The following is a 17,946-nucleotide window of genomic DNA, read 5'->3' as shown; positions in this document are numbered from 1 at the left end:
ATTATAAATGGTATTGTAAAATTTTTGTTTCCAGTTATTCATTGTTAGTGTATAGAAATACAATTTATTTTTTTGTATGTTGATCTTGTATCCTGTGTCCTTGCCTAAGCTTATTAGTTATGGGAGGTTTTGTTTGTTTGTTTGTTGGTTTCGGTAGATTTTTTTGGGTCAGTTGTGTTTTAAGGAGACATTAAAAAAATAAGAAAAATGTCTTTTATAATTACTTGTGCAGCTCCCCTTTCTGGTGGACTTCATTCTGTGTTCTGCATAAAGATTTTCATCTGGTATAATTTTCCTTCTACCTGAGAATTTTTTAAAACATTCCTTAGACTGTAGGTCTGCTGGTGTTGAATTCTTTCAACTTTTTGTATATCTGGAAAAGTGTACTTTCACCTTTTTTTGAAAGATATTTTCAATGCTGAGTATAAAATTGTAGGTTGACAAATTTATTTTCCTTTCAGTAACTGTAAAGATGTCGTTCCACTTTATTCCAGCTTGTATTAACTCCAGCAAGAAAATGAATTTCCCATACTTGTGCTGCAGCCTGAAAAGTCTTTCTAGGCAGTAAGCTTGAGGTAATTTTTAGGGCTCACATCCTTTGTTTTCTCTTTCTCAAGGATTACTGTCACACGTTCTGTGATATCCAATGTCTGAAAACCTTTTTTCACACATTTTCTCTGTTTTTTTCAAGTTATTTCATTCAGAAGTAAATTTGGTCCGTTTAACAGCATCTTGGCCAGAAGCAGAAGTCTAAAGACTTAAGAGTTTTAAATCTCAAAATTCCTTATAGAATGGAAGATTGAGATGTCAAGAAGTATGTCATTCCAGTAATTCAAATGTATGTCTTGTATGGAGAAGCTGGATTTAAGGTTTCTCCTGAGACTAGTGGGTTGATATTTATTTCACTGATTTAAAATAGAAATTTGAATATGAGCTTATTTTAGAGACTTGAAGTGGTATTTTGGATGGTTAGTTTTCATATTTTATATGAAAATATTTTATTTTTTTAAATAATTTTATTTATTTATTTTTTCCCCCAAAGCTCCAGTAGATAGTTGTATGCCATAGCTGCACATTCTTCCAGTCGCTGTACGTGGGGCGTGGCCTCAGCATGGCCATAGAAGTGGCCCGTCGGTGCGCGCCCGGGATCAGAACCCGGGCCACCAGCAGCGGAGCGCACGCACCCAACCGCTAAGCCACGGGGCCGGCCCTGAAAATATTTTAAATGAGTATTTAGTGTTAAGGCAGTTTTCTTTTAAATTCAGATTTTTGGTAAAACATGCTTTTAGGACTTGTTTTTCGGATGAACTTTTTCAAATTAATGGAACAGATTGTTAAAAGAGCCACTAATAATGGGAGATAGTTGAATTTGCTTGATACTTTATTACTTGCACTCCTTTCAGTTCTTGAGTTAACCTTTCAAGTCATATTGGAAAAATTTATAGTTATGATAGGCTGGAGCATGGTTACCTTCTAGTGGTTTAATAGACATGAGCCCTTGTGAAGTGTGTAAGGAGTGGGTAGTGTAACTGTTTAGTTGTCCCTTGATCTTTATTAATCAGCAAATAATTTGATTGTGTTTTGCTTTCTTGCTAATTCCTGCAGTTTGTAAATCACAGTGGCAGGTCAGATTTTCCTCAATATTTGTTTGGGTGTTTTTTCTTACTGTTTCTTAGGAGTTTTTTATATATTCTGAATATGAATCTTTGTCACTATATGTGTTGAAAGTATATTTTCCCAGTTTGTGACACACCCTTGTACTGTGGTTTATTTTTTTGTTTTTTTTTTTAAATAAACTGAAGCCCCAAATATTGATGTAGTGGAATTAATCTATCAACCTTTTTTTTCCACGACTTGCATTTCTGGTCTATTTTTAAAGAAATCGTATCTTATCCTGATGTCAAAGACAATTTGCTATGTTTTCTTCTTAAAGGTTTAGATAGTTTTGCCTTTTATATTTAGGTCTTTAATCCATCTGGAATAGATTTTTGTATGTGTGGATATAGGAGTCTAATGTCTTTTTTTTTTTCTTTCTCCCCTTAGAAATAACCGTATTGGCTCACCAACATTTTTTATTAGGTTATTGTTTGCCCATTTTGTTATAAGTTTCCATATGTATGAAAGTGTGTTTCTGAGGTCTTTATTCTGTTGCTAAATATTTGTATTCAAGCACCAGTTCTCTTTATTTCTGTATCTTTATTGTAATTCATGATATGGTACAGTGCCAACTTCCTTTTGGTTATATTTGTTAATGTTTCTTTTTCTTTTTTCTTTAAATCTTTTTCATATTATATTTTAGATGTGTCTAATAAATTGCATAAATCTGGATTTTAAAAAATTCTGCTGAAAATGTTTTTTTAACCTAGCGTATTTATTGCATTTACATTTGTTGTGATTAAAATATTGCATTAAACTGTTCATTTTAATATGTCCACAAATTGATCCGCTTCTTTGCTCTGCTTTTCTTTCCTATTCATGTTTAGAGACTTTTTGAATATGAAGATTCTTCTTTGGTGCTGTAGAAATTCTTTTAGGTCGGGGATGTCATAGTAGTGTGTTTGATTTTGGCTTATACATTGGATTGCTGTTAGTTGAGGACTATGTACAGTTAAATTCTTGCCTGAAGTTTATGGTGTTCTATACAAGTCAAGTGAATTCAGGTTTTTGGTTACAAATATTCAGGATAGTTTCTTCTCCACTCATTGCCATTATGAGATGGGCAATTTTCTTTGTCCTTCAAGACCAGTTTTAAAATAAAATTTAAAAAGGTTTGGGCTGGCCCCATGGCTTAGCGGTTAAGTGTGTGCGCTTTGTGCTGCTGGCAGCCCGGGTTTGGATCCCCGGGCGCGTACCGATGCACCACTGCTCTGGCCATGCTGAGGCCGCGTCCCACATACAGCAACTAGAAGGACGTGCAACTATGACATACGACTATCTACTGGGGCTTTGGGGGAAAAAATTAAAAAAAAAAAAAAAAGGTTTGGTTATCATCATATTTTAGTTTACACTTAGATTGAAGATGTAGCCCATTGACGTCTCGGTGTTACGGGAAGGATGTCTTATTTAACTCCTCTTCTTGGGTGGCCCCCAGGCTTTGTGTTCTGTCCCCTGAATGAGGCCTCTAAACCCAACACTCAGTTTCACACAGGCTTTCAAACGTCCTCAGTGCATAGAGTTGCTTCAGTACTATCTCTGAGTTCTCATCCCCTCCAAACCCATTCTTCCTAACTTTCTTGCTACTAGGTCAAGTGCACAGTAAGAGCCTTGTGTTATTCCCGCTGCCACAGTGTTTAGTCTGACATTTTTAGTTTTCAGTAGAGTGGTTGTCCAGGTGGCCTGAAGTGGAAGTACTTTCCAACCCTTTTAATTTTATGGCACGCAAGGAAAAGTGATAGTTTGTACTAATTACGGGGAGAAACTACTGAAGGCGCTTAAGATTGGTGATGGTACATAAACAAGGGCTCTGGCTGAGAGGTTCGGAGTGCCCTGGCACCCTGGCTGTTTTTTGCCTGGCAGCCTCAGAGGCTGAGGCTATCTCTGTTTCAGCACTCCTTTTACCCATTCCCAGTACATTTGTTGGAAAGCTTTAGATGTAGAATATAAATCTCAGAAACAGAGCTGTTGTTAAGTTTTTTAGTTCATGAGAAAGGGGGGGAATTACAGATCCTGAATCATGCTGGGCCAGTACAGAATTGCACAGGAAAGAAAAATGTAATTAGGTTCTTTCTTTACAATACAAGAAAATATTGGTGAATGTCTATCAGGTCAGGGGCTGGGGATTTTCTAATTCTAAATTGAACTTATATACTGTAAAGGAAGTGGTGGTTAGTTTTGAGAAAATAGGGAACCTTTTACATCAAACACTCTGTAAAGAATTCATAGGCAAATGCACACCAAGAAGAGATATTATATAACATTATATAAAAAACATCTTTTATATATAAATAGCACTTGACAAATCATTTAGGAAAAAAACTGTTCATAATCCAATAGAGAAATGTGCACAGTCTATGAACAGGTTGATAGTTCATGAAAGAAGTAATAAACTTAGCCAATAAATATTTGGAAAAAAGTAATCAAAGAACTGAAAGTGAACCCTGCTAGTGGAAGATTATATTGGTTTAGCTTTGCTGGTGGTATCAAAAGCCTAAATTGTGCTTTTCATTTGACTGTGAGGAACTTATCCTAAAGAAATATAAGTTGGCCAAATTATGTTCATCAGGTAATAATAATAGTAAAAACTTGGTTAGCAATCAGATACTCTTCAGTAGAAACAAATTATGGTTTAACTGTTCAGCAAAATGCTATGCAGATGTTAATTTTGATGTAGATCTATATGTTTTGACATGGTAAGCAGTTAATATATTGAATGGAAGAAATAGTTTATAAAACTGCATGAATAGATTTGTACTATTTGTATATATGCGTAGAGAAAAGTCTGGAAGGGTATATTCAGACTGATTAAAAAGTTTTTTTGTTTTTTTTGAAGCACTATATTTGGGGAGGAGCCTTTACTACGTTGCAGTTTCTCTAGTTTTAGGATTGTTCATTTATTTAATAGATAAATCTAAGTGCCTACTACATATTAGAAATTGTGGAATTCAAAGTATATTATTTTCAGTGGAGCTCATGCTCATAAATGTAATGTCTCCTCCCTTCTTCCCCCAATAAAGTGCTGGCTGCTTCCTTTTTTGTGCATTTATTATTTCAGAAATGTGTGTAAGGCAAGTGAATGCATACTTTGCTACCTAAGATATTAATTCGAACTGCATATATTATAGCAAGCATCCAGGTTATAGCAGGCGTAATAGAATCTTTTACCTTCATGAAGATTTGGTCTACATAATTTTGTTGTAGATGGCTTTCTTTTGGTTTGTATATTTTTGGAACTCTTGTGTTAAATGTGTACAGCTGAAATGACAAGGAGAATGATTGCTTGTAAGATTGTCTCTGTCTACTTCTAGATAAATAATAGACCCTGTGGAGTAGTAGCAAGCAAATGATGTAAAAAATAGGGTATAATGCCTACTGCTTAATATGGGAAATCGCAGAATTACTCTGGGCTTTATTCACAGAAGTCACTGCTGAAATTCAATATCATCCTCTCCTTACCTCCAAATTTTAAATATACGTTATTTTTAAGATTATTCAAGACTTAATTCATATGCTTACTTTGAATGAGGCTTTATAAATAATGTACTTGAATGTACTCCATCTGCACAATGTTACATTTAGCATGATATGGAAGAAAATTATTTGGAAAATAACTTAGCTGTTTTGACACAACAGCCTTTTTTAAATTTAATGTTGGCCCTGGGTATGTATGTATGTGTGTGTGCTAACGTAGAATTCATTAGTTTGTTTGGCTGCATGCATCAATAATAAAGGTTTTAGAGTTAGTAGTAAACTAGCAGTTTGTTGATGGTTGAGACAGTACAGCTTAGTTTGCTTTGTTGCAGCTGTATTTGGCCTTTCTTTGCAAAATATACTAAAGAGAGAAAATAACAACACTAGGTAAACTAAGGAGATATAATTCAGAAGATAGAAAGAAGTAGGGTGAAGCCATTTAACGTTTTCCAAAATATACACCACATTTTGTCTGAACTGGTATATTATCCTTTATATATACGTATATGAGCAGTAGAGTTTTTCTGCCACAGGTGGCTTTTGAATATGGGAACTTGAGCTTTTTTGGTTGGTTTATTTTTGTTTTGTTTTGTTGTTGCTGATTTGCTTTGGATGTATGTGCCCTTTTTTTTGGAATAATGATGATTGCTTTTTATGTGATTTAAAATAAAGCAAGGTGAGAAAATATGGTAAAGCACTGGGGCTAAATCTTCCTGTGGGATGGTGGGAACAGGAAGTGGCGATCTTATGGGTTGCTTTTCTGCTTGATGTGGAGGTAGAATTGTGGAACCTAGTGTATAGGAGTGTAAGAGGAGTTGCTGCTTATGGAGGTCCTCTTTCTTGGAAATGACTTTAGGTCCCTAGGCATGGCCTGAGTTGAACACCTTACTACTCAGAGGCTCTGGAGCCATACTGTTTGAATCCAGCCTCTGCTAGTTCATAGCTCTGTGACCTTGAGCACAGGATTTACTTTGTCTGTGCCTCAGTTTTCCTATCTGTGAAGTAGGGTCTCCCTAGCTCATAGAGTAGTTGTGAGGATGAAATGAATAAGTATGTGTAAAGTGCTTAGAATAGTGTCTGGTACATATCAGGAGCTCAAACAGTTAGCTATCAACACTTGAATTACTATATTATCTAGTTTGATTTCAGTAGTGTAGTTCTGTGAGAATATTTTGCAGTAGGAAAGCATTTTCAATAGTTTATTTGAAAGGAATGGTACTTAAGGTGCCCTGATAGTGTCTCAAGTGGTGCTTACTTACTCATTAGCATCCAGCACATCCAGAATGTAGGGTAGTAGGTCCAGGGAGGCTGAGAAATCCAGGATAGAGACTGATAATGCTTAAATTTTGTTATACTGACTTTGTTGTGATGCAAAAGATATATATTAGTTACAAATTGGAGAGATGGAGATAGGGTAGAGTAACAAATGTATCAGTGAGCTTCTCTAAAATGTTAGGTATAAGTGACAGTTAACTAGATTTCTTTTTTGTATGTGTTAATGATTATTTCTTTAGGCGGCTGTTTTTTGTTGTTGTTGTTGTTTTAAATGAGGAAAGAGGGAGACATACTCATTTATCTCTTAAATCAAAGAATTCTCAGAGACAGTCAGTTCCGGGCCGCTCTGGAACTCTACTGTTGCAGGAATTTGGGCTTCTGTTTTCCTACTCTCCATCCTCAGCTCGTGGCTTCCACCATCTAGGTGATTTCAGCTAGGGGGAGGAGGGGTTGAAGCAGTGCATGTCCTTTGCTTATATCCCACTGGCCAGAACTTAATTACCATGCCACACCTACAAGGATGGCTGGGGATCCCAGTATTTATTCTGTGTAGACATATGCCTAATTAAATTTAAGGGTTCTATTAACAGAGAAGCAGAGGAGAATGGATATGAGGGACACCTAGAATCTGAAGCAAGTTACAGAACAATGTTTATATAAATAGTACATATTAATACTAAGGTGGGAAAATATATGTGCTTGCATCTGCACAAAATAATCTTGAATATAGTAGAAAGTTTTTAACAATTGTTGCTTCTAGGAAAGGGAGCCTGGGTGGCTGGGGTCAGGATTGGGAGAGAGTCTTGTCACTGTATACCCCTTAGAATTGGTGATGTGTAAGTTTTAGCTTTTCAAAAATAGTAAATGATATTGAGAGGAAAAGTATGGAAGTCTGATATATAAATTCAGGAATAGATATGTCATTAAAAATCAATAATCTTTAAGGTGATCATTTTAAGTGTGTAACTCTTCCCTCATTAAAAAAGAATGTGGTGTGTTGAAATTCCAAAAAAATGGTTTAGACTCAGGTAGTTTCAACCCTTTCAAATTCCTAAGATGTTTTAAAAGCAATCAGGCACAGGCATTGCTGAGTGTCTGCAAAGGGGACGAATTCCCCTGATTTATGAGGCATATTTCTGGGAAGGATATCAGCTTTAACGATGCAGAGATTTTTAGCATTTTGAGGGAGCAGGTCAGGATAGTATGGTTATTTAGAAATTTATTCTGTAAATTGAAAGTGAATAAACTAATCGTGGAATTAAGTCAAGAGAGATGTGCTCATATATATGCACATGTGTTTGTGTCTAGGTATGTGTTATATATAATTTTACACATTGTATCCTCATATCATAGAAGCCCAAGGAATCTTTAAAAAAATACAGCTCAGGGGCTGGCCCGGGAGCATAGCGGTTAAGTGCACACGCTCCGCTGCTGGCGACCCGGGTTTGGATCCCGCTTGTCAAGCCATGCTGTGGCAGCGTCACATATAAAGTAGAGGAAGATGGGCACGGATGTTAGCCCAGAGCCAGTCTTCCTCAGCAAAATGAGGAGGATTGACAGATGTTAGCTGAGGGCTGATCTTACACACACACACACACACACACACACACACACACACACACACACACACACACACACACACACACACACACACACACACACACACACACACACACACACACACACACACACACACACACACACACACACACACACACACACACACACACACACACACAAATAGAGCTCAGAATTGTATCCAAAGTAAGAAGTCTCCTTTTTAACTCTCACTAAGATAGCTTAGTAATTTATGTTTTAATTCTTTGCATTGATGTGAGCCAAAGATGGCTCATTTAATTTTGAGCATACTTAAGTTTTTTTCCCTTCTGATTGAACCGAATTAAACTTGCTTGTAAGTTATACCCATTCATTGGTCTGATGTTTGGAGCTACCTAAAGTGCAATTAATTTTTTCTCCTGAGTGACAGCTTTTTAAAATATTTGAGTAAAGCTACAGCATACCTGATGATTCTCCTCAGCTAAAGTCAGTTAAAATAATTTTCATATGAGAGTTTCTCCATCCTTCACCAAACCTGTAGCCCTCTGTATGTTATCACCTGTTAAAATGTGGCAATCAAAACTGATGGTGATGTTAGAGATCTGGTCAGAGTAGACCTTGGTGAGCTGATTATTGGTGTTGATTTGTATAATATGCTTTATTACTTTGGGCCATGAGTACTTTTTTAGTAGCCATATTTCATGGATGACATGTTGACCTGTAGTCTGTTTAATCCCTTAATCTTTTGTAAGTAGTCAGCTGGCTGCTAAAACATTTTGTATGTCTGTGGCTGACTGTTAGGAATTATGGGCAGGATTGCATCCTTGTTTTTATTACATTCAACCTAAAAATTTTGGTTCATTTAAAGCCATTGGGGTATTTAAACCTACATTAATTTTTCTGCCATTTGTATGTCACCCAGCAACTTCAGCTAATCCTTTAAATGGAAAAAAAAAATCATTTGTTTAAAAGTTGCCTATATTTAACAATTCTAAAATATTAACAAGTGTCATATTTTAGCTAGGCACTGACCAAGTTCATCATAAAAAACTAATGCTTAATATTTAAAAAAATCGTTACATGTCTGTGTTCATGAGATCTAAACATTGTCTGTCAAGGTTTAGAAATAGAGGGTAGTGATAACATTACTGTTCTGAGGTAACCGATTTTTCAAATAATAAAAATAAAGCAGATACTTAGCACAAATTGTATTGAACATTGTGGAAAATGGCACTAAAATGGGAGGAAGACATTCAAGCACTCTACCTAGCTGGGAGGATCTTAGTTTACTCTTCTTTGATTCTAGTATTTAATGATTAACTCTTTCATTCTCACTGTTTTTTCCAGTTAGGTTATAAGAATTATCGATGTATAAGCCACTAACTATAAACAATTATAGAATATAAAAGGTGGGTTTTGTGGATGGCATTGCTCATCCCCAGTGCGATATTCCATTATTTTTATGGGCTTTTCATTTATAAACGTAAGAAATTTTGCTTTCCTGATATTTAGCCTATGGATTGAATATTGTTTTTTTTTAAGCTTTAAAAATTATCTAGCTCTACACTCCATTGACCGCGTGTCTATTTAAATTTTTTTTAAAAAAAGTTTTTTTTAAATAAATTTTTATTTATTTATTTATTTATTTTTCCCCAAAGCACCAGTAGATAGTTGTATGTCATAGTTGCACAGCCTTCTAGTTGCTGTATGTGGGACGCAGCCTCAGCATGGCCGGAGAAGCGGTGCGTCGGTGCACGCCCAGGATCCGAACCCGGGCCGCCAGCAGCGGAGCGCGCACGCTTAACCGCTAAGCCATGGGGCCGGCCCTATTTAAATTTAAATAAAAATTAAATAATTTAAAAATTCAGTTGTTGACTTGTACTAGCCATGTTTCAAGTGCTCAATAGCCATATGTGTCTAGTGGCTACTATTTTGGGCAGCACAGATTACAGAACATTTTTATCATTGCAGAAAGTGCTCTATTGAATGGTGCTGATCTAGATACAAGTGATTTTCATTCAAATTTCTGACTATTCTCACACTAAAACATGAACCCTAGAGGAAAGCATAATAATTCTTTAATGATTTTTATAAGACTAGAAATAGTATAGGTTAATTATGAAAAATCTAGAAAATATAGAGAAGTAAAGCAAACAAAATAATAAAGTTTCTGTATGGCCCGACTATAGACTTTCTGTTGTTAACATTTGTTTTACATTTGAGTCCGTTTTCTCTGCATGTGTGTAAAAACACTCTATACCTTTTAACAGGAAATATTTTTGCTTTATAGAAGTTTATCTGAACTTTGTTCTAAATCTAAACTAACTACATGTCTTCTATGTTTATAATTAGCCTTTTGACTAAAAATATCATTATAAAAATACTGTGTTTCATTCTAGAGTATTGTATGAGTTAGGAGTATTGGAAATTATCCCCAGTTATTTATTTTCCTTTAAATGCTCTTTAAAAATTTTAAGTTTTTGCCTATATCTGATATCAGTGTTTGCCTCAAACATTTCAAGTAAATTCATGAAGTTTCTCGATAAAATGGTGACACGGTGCTTGGAAACTTTATTCTGCGTTTTTGCTCATCTTCATCTTGTTTGATATTTGGCTCTGTCAGCATCATCTTTGACCACCAACATTAATTAGTAGGTTCATGTTGGCTTTGTTGGAAATTATTATGAATTTATTAATCAAGCCTGAGTGTATGGCTAGGTGAATTTAAAATCTGCCCATTCTGGTTTTTACTTGGTGTTATGTTTCATGATGATCAGAATTATGTATAGTATTCATTTTAGATGTGTTCCTTTGTTTTATGGGAAATGGAAAATAGGCAATAGATGATCATAGTAGTGGCATCAAGGTATGGTAATAAGAGGAAGTACAGAATGTTGCCATCTTTTTGCTTAAATCATTAAAGAAAATTTCTTCATTTATATCTTGAGTCCTTTTTCACCATGAAACCATATTTGCCTGTAAATTTAATGCTCGTCAGCAATAAGAAATTATCAGAGAAGAATAAGAAAAGTTTCTAAATATTTTACTGAGTTAAAAAAAGACAATAACTATTTTAATGAGTGCTTTATTTACAGTGCCATTATTGGCTTTAAAAAGTCACTCCTGGGCCGGCTCCGTGGCTTAGCGGTTAAGTGTGCGCGCTCTGATGCTGGCGGCCCGGGTTCGGATCCCGGGAGCGCCCCGAGGCACCACTTCTCCGTCCAACGTGAGGCCGAGTCCCACGTACAGCAACTAGAAGGATGTGAAACTATGACATACAACTATCTACTGGGGCTTTGGGGGGAAAAACTGAATAAATAAAATCTTTAAAAAAAAAAAAAAAGTCACTCCTTTTATTTAATGTAAAATTAAGAATTGTCATAGTGCAGCCCAAAAATTTTATAAATTTCTCTGATATTAAAAAACACTGAAGTAAATTGTATTTTTGTACTCTAACCATCTGCCAGATAGGATTATATATGACTTAAATAAAGAAGATCTTGAGATTTCATGCCTCCAAATTATAGTAATTTCTGAGACTTCAGCATAGCATTCAGACTCTTAATTATAGAGAAGCAGAATGATTAGTTTTCAGTGATTGTGATTTGGTGCATATGCATGCTTAGATAGCTAAGAGTGGAATAAGAACTGAAGATGGTCCTTTTATAAATGTTAGGCTTTAAGGTTAGTAGAATCATCCCAGAAATTGCCTTGTTTAGGATGGCTTCTCCAAACTTGATGAGTATTTATGTACGTGCTTTGGAGAGGTAAATTTTAGGAGATGCATTTTGAGACTCTCCATCAAAGGCTCTATATTTTTACAGGAGAGGAAAATTCAAGGCATTTTAAGTGGGTACTCTGCCCCACATCACTTTTTCTTATCCCATCAAACGCTCTTGAAGTGGTGGTGAAAGGATTTTTTGATAATGGAAGCTATTCTAGTTCCTTTCTTTGTGGGCACCAAACCTGGGAGTGTGCCCAGAGATTTGAGAAATCATACACATTTCTTTCTTAAGTGACTCCAGGATACATTGTAACACGTAACAACATTGTAGAGTAAATTGTTAGCAGGGAAATTCTGACAAAATTATTGGGGAACTTGAAGCAATCTTGAAAGAGAACTTTTTTCTTATCTAAGGAGAAGGTAAAGAAACAGTTATTAAGTACCTATAGAGTGTTAAGCACTGTGATAAACCCTTAGAGAAGTTTTCTAATTTTAATCCTTTCGTTAGCCCTTTGAGTGTTGTTAAAACAGAATCAGAGAGGATAAGTTCCTCAGGATCTCCTGTAGCTAATGACAACTGGAATTTGTTAGATTCCAGAATTCTGTTCTTTCCATCGTTCATTTTCTCCTGCAGTCTCCTGGATTATAAAAAAAGAATGATATCCTTAAAATATTATTTTCTTCTTCAGGGAAGAAACGGTGAGAGTGAGTGCATTTGCATGTATTGGAGTTGGGGTAAGATTAGGAATAGAGTTAGAGTTGGTGGGTTTGAAGTATATCATGAGAAGACAATTGAAATGCAGTTTATGGTAGTTTAACCTGGTAGAGGTTATGGCAAAAAGTACCTGTTCAGTGTAAATGGTAGCTGTTATTATTACTCTGGAGATTCTATGAATTCTCACATAATTCAGTAAAGTTCTTCCCATCTGTGGGAAAGATGGGTATCATTTGTGTATATCAACAGGGACCACAGTAATAATTTAGATTTGCATCTTATGAATAAAGTTATCAGAGTGCCTATATTATCTTATTTGGCAAATATTTCCATTTTATAGATAAGAAAAGCACTTATGCCATAACTAGTGGCTCTTTTAATAAATACTTAGGTATTCTAAAGAATGTTTCATTGACTATGTCTGAGGTTGAAGTGAAATATATTGATTTCTTGGGTGATTGAACGGAGGGATATATGCATTATCTCAGGAAGGAAATACATTTTAGGGTTTTGTCTTTCTCTTAAATGTTTGTATTTTTTATTTCTAGGCTGTTCGCTGCTACGAATCTCTAATCTTAAAAGCTGAAGGAAAAGTGGAGTCTGATTTCTTTTGTCAATTAGGTCACTTCAACCTCTTATTGGAAGATTATCCAAAAGGTAATTTTTTCCCTTGTTAATTACTATTTGATTTATATATGTTTTAAAAATGTCATTTTTTGTACTCTATCAAGGGTACTACCATTTTTACTTCTAAGCAATTGTAAGATTATAAACATCTTAAACAATGAGAAAGAAAAGTGGAGTAGATGGAAATGTGTAGAGTTTATGTAACTCCAAGTAAATCATCAGTGCATTTATACTTTCTTCTTTATGCTATAAAACTTCCATTTTAGCTGGAAAATATTTGAATGAAAATCTGATCTATAGCCGTGTTATTCTAAAGGTAAGTAAAACAGAGAGATGATCATGTATGAGCTTGAGCATTGGATAAAACAAGTTTTTTTATTAACTTGAAAATTTTTTCCTATGAGAAATAAGTGAGTTAAATAACTGAAGATAGTCTTCCAAGATGTGTTCTTTTTACGATACCAAGCTGCTGACTCAGACCATTTCTCACTTAGGAAGTTAAAAGCACCCCCAAATACCACTCCCCTCAATACTAAAGGCAAAATCCATAGCAAAGAAAAACTGTATCCTTATAAGCAAGAACATTTTAACCTTTTGATGATAGTATACATCTTAATGTGGAGTGGATGGACGTATTAATACTTGTTTTCCACAAATGTGTTTAGTGGGCAGAACAACTGGCAGGTTGTTCCAGGGCTAGAGTGAAGAGTTGTTGGTGTTTAATGTTGATGTTTTATTATGCCACTTTTCTGTTAGGTCAAATGAACACTTTCCTAATGAAAATGCAATTTTAGTTTGAGACAAATATAATCTAGTTTAGGCTTATTTTGCCGGCTCATCTCTATTGTTTATAGCTGCATTACCATTAACAGATTATATAAACATCCTGATCTGTCTTCTAATCTGTAATTTATTTAAAGGAAACCATTATACAAAAGAAATATATAGAATTCTGTGCAATCTGATTTTTCAGTGCTGCACCTTTTACTTTAAGAGCACATAGGCAGAGACCCAGATTTGAAAATTAGGTTTGCATATGGGGCTGTATGTTCTTACTGCTTAGTGGTCATTAAAATGTATATATATTAACATATATATATATGTTAGCTTTTAAAATTTTATTATAGTCTATGAATTTAGCTACATTTTCCATTTATAAAATGTTTGGCTGTGAAGGTAATGAAGAATCCAGGGATATTTGTTTTGGAGGTGTTTTTCTCTTTTTTGGAAGGTGAGGTAGGGGGCATGTGGCAACTAGACTATGTTGGCAAACTAGCTGGTGGGAATAATCTAATAAGATGAGAGAAGAGAAGGATAACCTAAGGATTTAAGTCCTTGAAAAGATGTGCTCTGAGACCCATTTACTGTTGTGTAGATGAACTGGCCACTGATAGGTAGGCGGTAGATTGGTTATTTGTAATAGGAAGGAGAGAATGGATGCAGAGGTATACATAGGTATTTTAGTATATTTTAGTATTTCAAGGTGATGGCTTCTATTTCCTAGATGTGAGTTTTTTTTAATCCTCCTTGAGGCTTTATTGACCACATTCTCACTTTAAAAAAATTCCTTTTTAAAATACTAATTATTAAATTCTTTCTATCCATTCTCTTCACCGTCTTCCTGTAAGTTCCCAAACTAGAGCCAGTCTTTAATAGCCCCTCCTTCACATACACACCATCACCACCACCACCAATTTATGGAGACATTTGTTATCTCAGGCTGCTTTCTCCTCTCTTTGGATCCAGTACAAGGTGAGAACCTCTAACCTCAGCCAAATAGACGTTTATTTTTAGAGAACAGATTATAAACCATAACTTTTGGGGGAGTAAACATAAACCACACAATGAACATGTGAGTAAACTGCTCAGGTATATGTATGTGGGGGACTTACTGTCCCTGTTATTCTGAAGACAATTCTTTAATTATTGTCCTGAGTCCTCTTCTTTGTGTGAAATTTTCTGAGCTTGGAGTTCCTTGTGAAAAACTGCTTCTACTTTTGCGGTAGAAAATGGTAGAACCTGTTTTGTGTACATTTTGGGCTGTGGTTTTTCTGCCCTTATTTGTTAATTCTGATTCCATCTGCTTCCTGTCTTATAGGAATTCCTAAAAATTTCTGATCTGTAGATGGTATACTTTGGTTATCTTTACTGTTATGGATTTATTCACTAAAAAATATCTTTTCTGTCATTTCAGATGAATTTGAAGCAGAAGGAAAAAAGGCTTTGTAAAACTTTTTTTTAGCCTTTTTGGTTGGTAATATGTATGAAGAGTTTAAAACAAATTCTGTCACTTGATTTGGTCATTTGGCTTCTAGGAATTTATCTTAAAAAAGTAACTGGTTAGAGGATTATGGGAAAATGGAGGCTCAATGCACTTGGCCTATTGTATTGGATTCCTTTGGAGGGTAAGGAGTGTCTTTAGGATCAACACCTGTGAAAGGTAGAGGATGGAACCAGGATTGGACAGAGGGAGAAGTTAAGCTGTGACAGCCTTGGCCAACTCCATGGGGAGCCCTTCAGAGCTATCCAAGTTGGGCCAAGATGACCAGGCCTTTATACTCTATCCATTTGATATTGAATGTGGGCTAGCCTGGGAAGGAGTATGACCTTGGGCAAGGTGACTCGGCAGCTAAGGCAGCTTCACAGCTAGAGGCTATCTGCAGGCAGGACTCCCAACAGTCTTTCCTTGAAGTGGGATTTGAGTGATTCTTCACAGTGTCTAGCATACCTCCTTTCCACTCCTAACCCCAAAGCTAACCCATTAACCTCTGCTGAACCAAACAGCTGATGGAGCTGTCAGACAGACTGCCTTAAGCCATGGGGATGGTGCAGTGATTTCTCTTCTTTGGGTTGGAGAACAGCCTGAGGCACAGCGAACCCTGGGCAGAAGGACAAGCATATATATTCTTGTGAATATATGTGTTGTATCTTAGAAGGAGTTTAATTAATAGAAATTATGTGTGGCAAATTATAGGAGAGGATAGTCACTAAGTTAAATTAGTTGCTTAGAGAATCAAGTAGCAAATTACCTCAAGCAGCAAAATTATAAAAAATTATGAGGTAAGAGACTTAGGGAATAGATAGTGAGAATTCCAGAAGTAAAACAAAATTATTTGAAGGAGATATAATAATTAATCATTCCTGATATTAATGTAAAACCTTGAAACTTTAAAAAATAGTTTCTTCATGGTTTGTGGTGAGCTGGAAGTTTTCCCTGAAATTCCAGCCGATGATAGATCTTTTTCCCCCTTCTTCCTTCCTTCCTGTAATTGGTTAGTTGTTGCGTTGCCTGTCACTTGTGGGCAAAATAAGTTTTAGTCGTTTTGGTTCCTCAGCAGTTAAAAATCGCTAGGGTGGGGCCGGCCTGGTGGCTTAGCGAGCGGTTAAGTGCGCGTGCTCCGCTAAGTGCGCGCGCTCCGCTACTGGCAGCCCGGTTTCGGATGCCGGGCGCACTGACGCACCGCTTCTCCGGCCATGCTGAGGCCGCGTCCCACATACAGCAACTAGAAGGATGTGCAGCTATGACATACAACTATTTACTGGGGCTTTGGGGGAAAAAAAAAGGAAGAGGATTGGCAATAGATGTTAGCTCAGAGCCCGTCTTCCTCAGCAAAAAGAGGAGGATTAGCACGGATGTTAGCTCAGGGCTGATTTTCCTCACAAAAAAAAAAACAAAATCGCTAGAGCAAGTTACATGTCGAGAGTTGCTAATGTGGAGAAGTCTTAAGGCAGAGTTGGCGAGCTTTCTTTGTCTTTCTCTCTGTCTTGAATGGAATGACGATACTCCATCCTAGGATATATATAGTATAAGAACATAAAGTACGTGTTTTCCAATAATATATCTTGAGTTTGGCTTCCGCAAAGATTATCAGTTTTTTTGATCCTTGAATGGTTCACCTCTTTATTGTTGTGGCTGCTGGAACTAAAGGTTGTGATTCATTTAAGAATCTGCTCTTTGTTTAAAACTTCTTTCAGATAGAAAGTCGTTGAGAATTAGCTTGCATAGTATATATGTTTGCTATACAATACAAATTTACTTTGTGTTGAGATAGTAAATAAAAATCTAGAACAGTGGTATATACTGGCATATAATATCCGTAGAATGAATATTATGTCTCTCTCCGAAAGCTGATACAGTTAGGTGATCATGCATGTGTTTTCATTGCACCCTATTTCTCCATATAACTTCATTTAAATGTATTTAGTGTTTTTTGAACTGCGATATTAAAAAAAGGTAAGTAAATTACTGGTGCCTCCACTCCCTCCTGTCGCAGTTTGGGAATCACCAATATTTTATTCAGTCTACTCATGACCTGGAATTAAAAATGCAATTGAGAAATACCCAAGGAAGCAAATAGTGACTGTAACCCAAGTGGTCAGAAGCCCATGTCCAGGCAACAAGCAAAAGTTGTAGTATTTTCAAGAACTAGAGAGCTGGTGGCAGAACGCATTGAAGGAACACAAAGAAGACACCTACTTGGTGTCTTTTGTAGTAAGACAAATGTGAGATACTAAATGCCTTGAGGGGTATATTATTTTAATAATGACAAAGTAGTAGTAAATCTGAGATTTCAGTAGATGCAATAGTTTGACTTGAAGACCCCAGTGAAGATGCTGATGTAGAAATAAAAGGATTGTTTCTTTGCTTTTACAAATTCCTGTCTGCTTGCCTCTGTAATCTTAAACCTTTTCAAACCTGTGGAGAGAGAGGGACATGGGAACAAAAATCTGTTCTGAATGCTGTCCCGAAGGTTTTTCAAATGTTAATATATATTAACACTACATAATAAGGGAAGATGTGTTTTAGACAATCATAGATTTGAGAAGGCAGAAAGGTGCTAGAGAGCTAGGTACTGTCAGTCGTTTATATACAGTGAAACAGTAAGCTCTCTGAGATATCATTTATCCCAGGGTATAAATA

The 17,946-nt window shown here is 35.9% G+C and overlaps 1 protein-coding gene across 14 annotated transcripts in view; it reads left to right on the top strand.

The window, feature by feature from the left end:
- Positions 1-17,946, top strand: part of KDM6A (lysine demethylase 6A) — a 199,999-nt gene that overhangs the window by 55,355 nt on the left and 126,698 nt on the right. For all 14 annotated transcript variants that reach the window (XM_087427103.1, XM_087427099.1, XM_087427102.1 and 11 more), the window contains exon 3: positions 12,947-13,055. In XM_087427103.1, the coding sequence (XP_087283229.1) occupies positions 12,947-13,055 (109 nt within the window). The remainder of the gene's footprint in view (positions 1-12,946; positions 13,056-17,946) is intronic.

This window comes from Ceratotherium simum, chromosome X (genome assembly GCF_057802395.1).
Source record: "Ceratotherium simum simum isolate JZ-2026a chromosome X, ASM5780239v1, whole genome shotgun sequence".
In the NCBI taxonomy this organism is placed as follows: Eukaryota; Metazoa; Chordata; class Mammalia; order Perissodactyla; family Rhinocerotidae; genus Ceratotherium; species Ceratotherium simum.
This window is presented reverse-complemented; position numbering and strand designations above follow the sequence as displayed.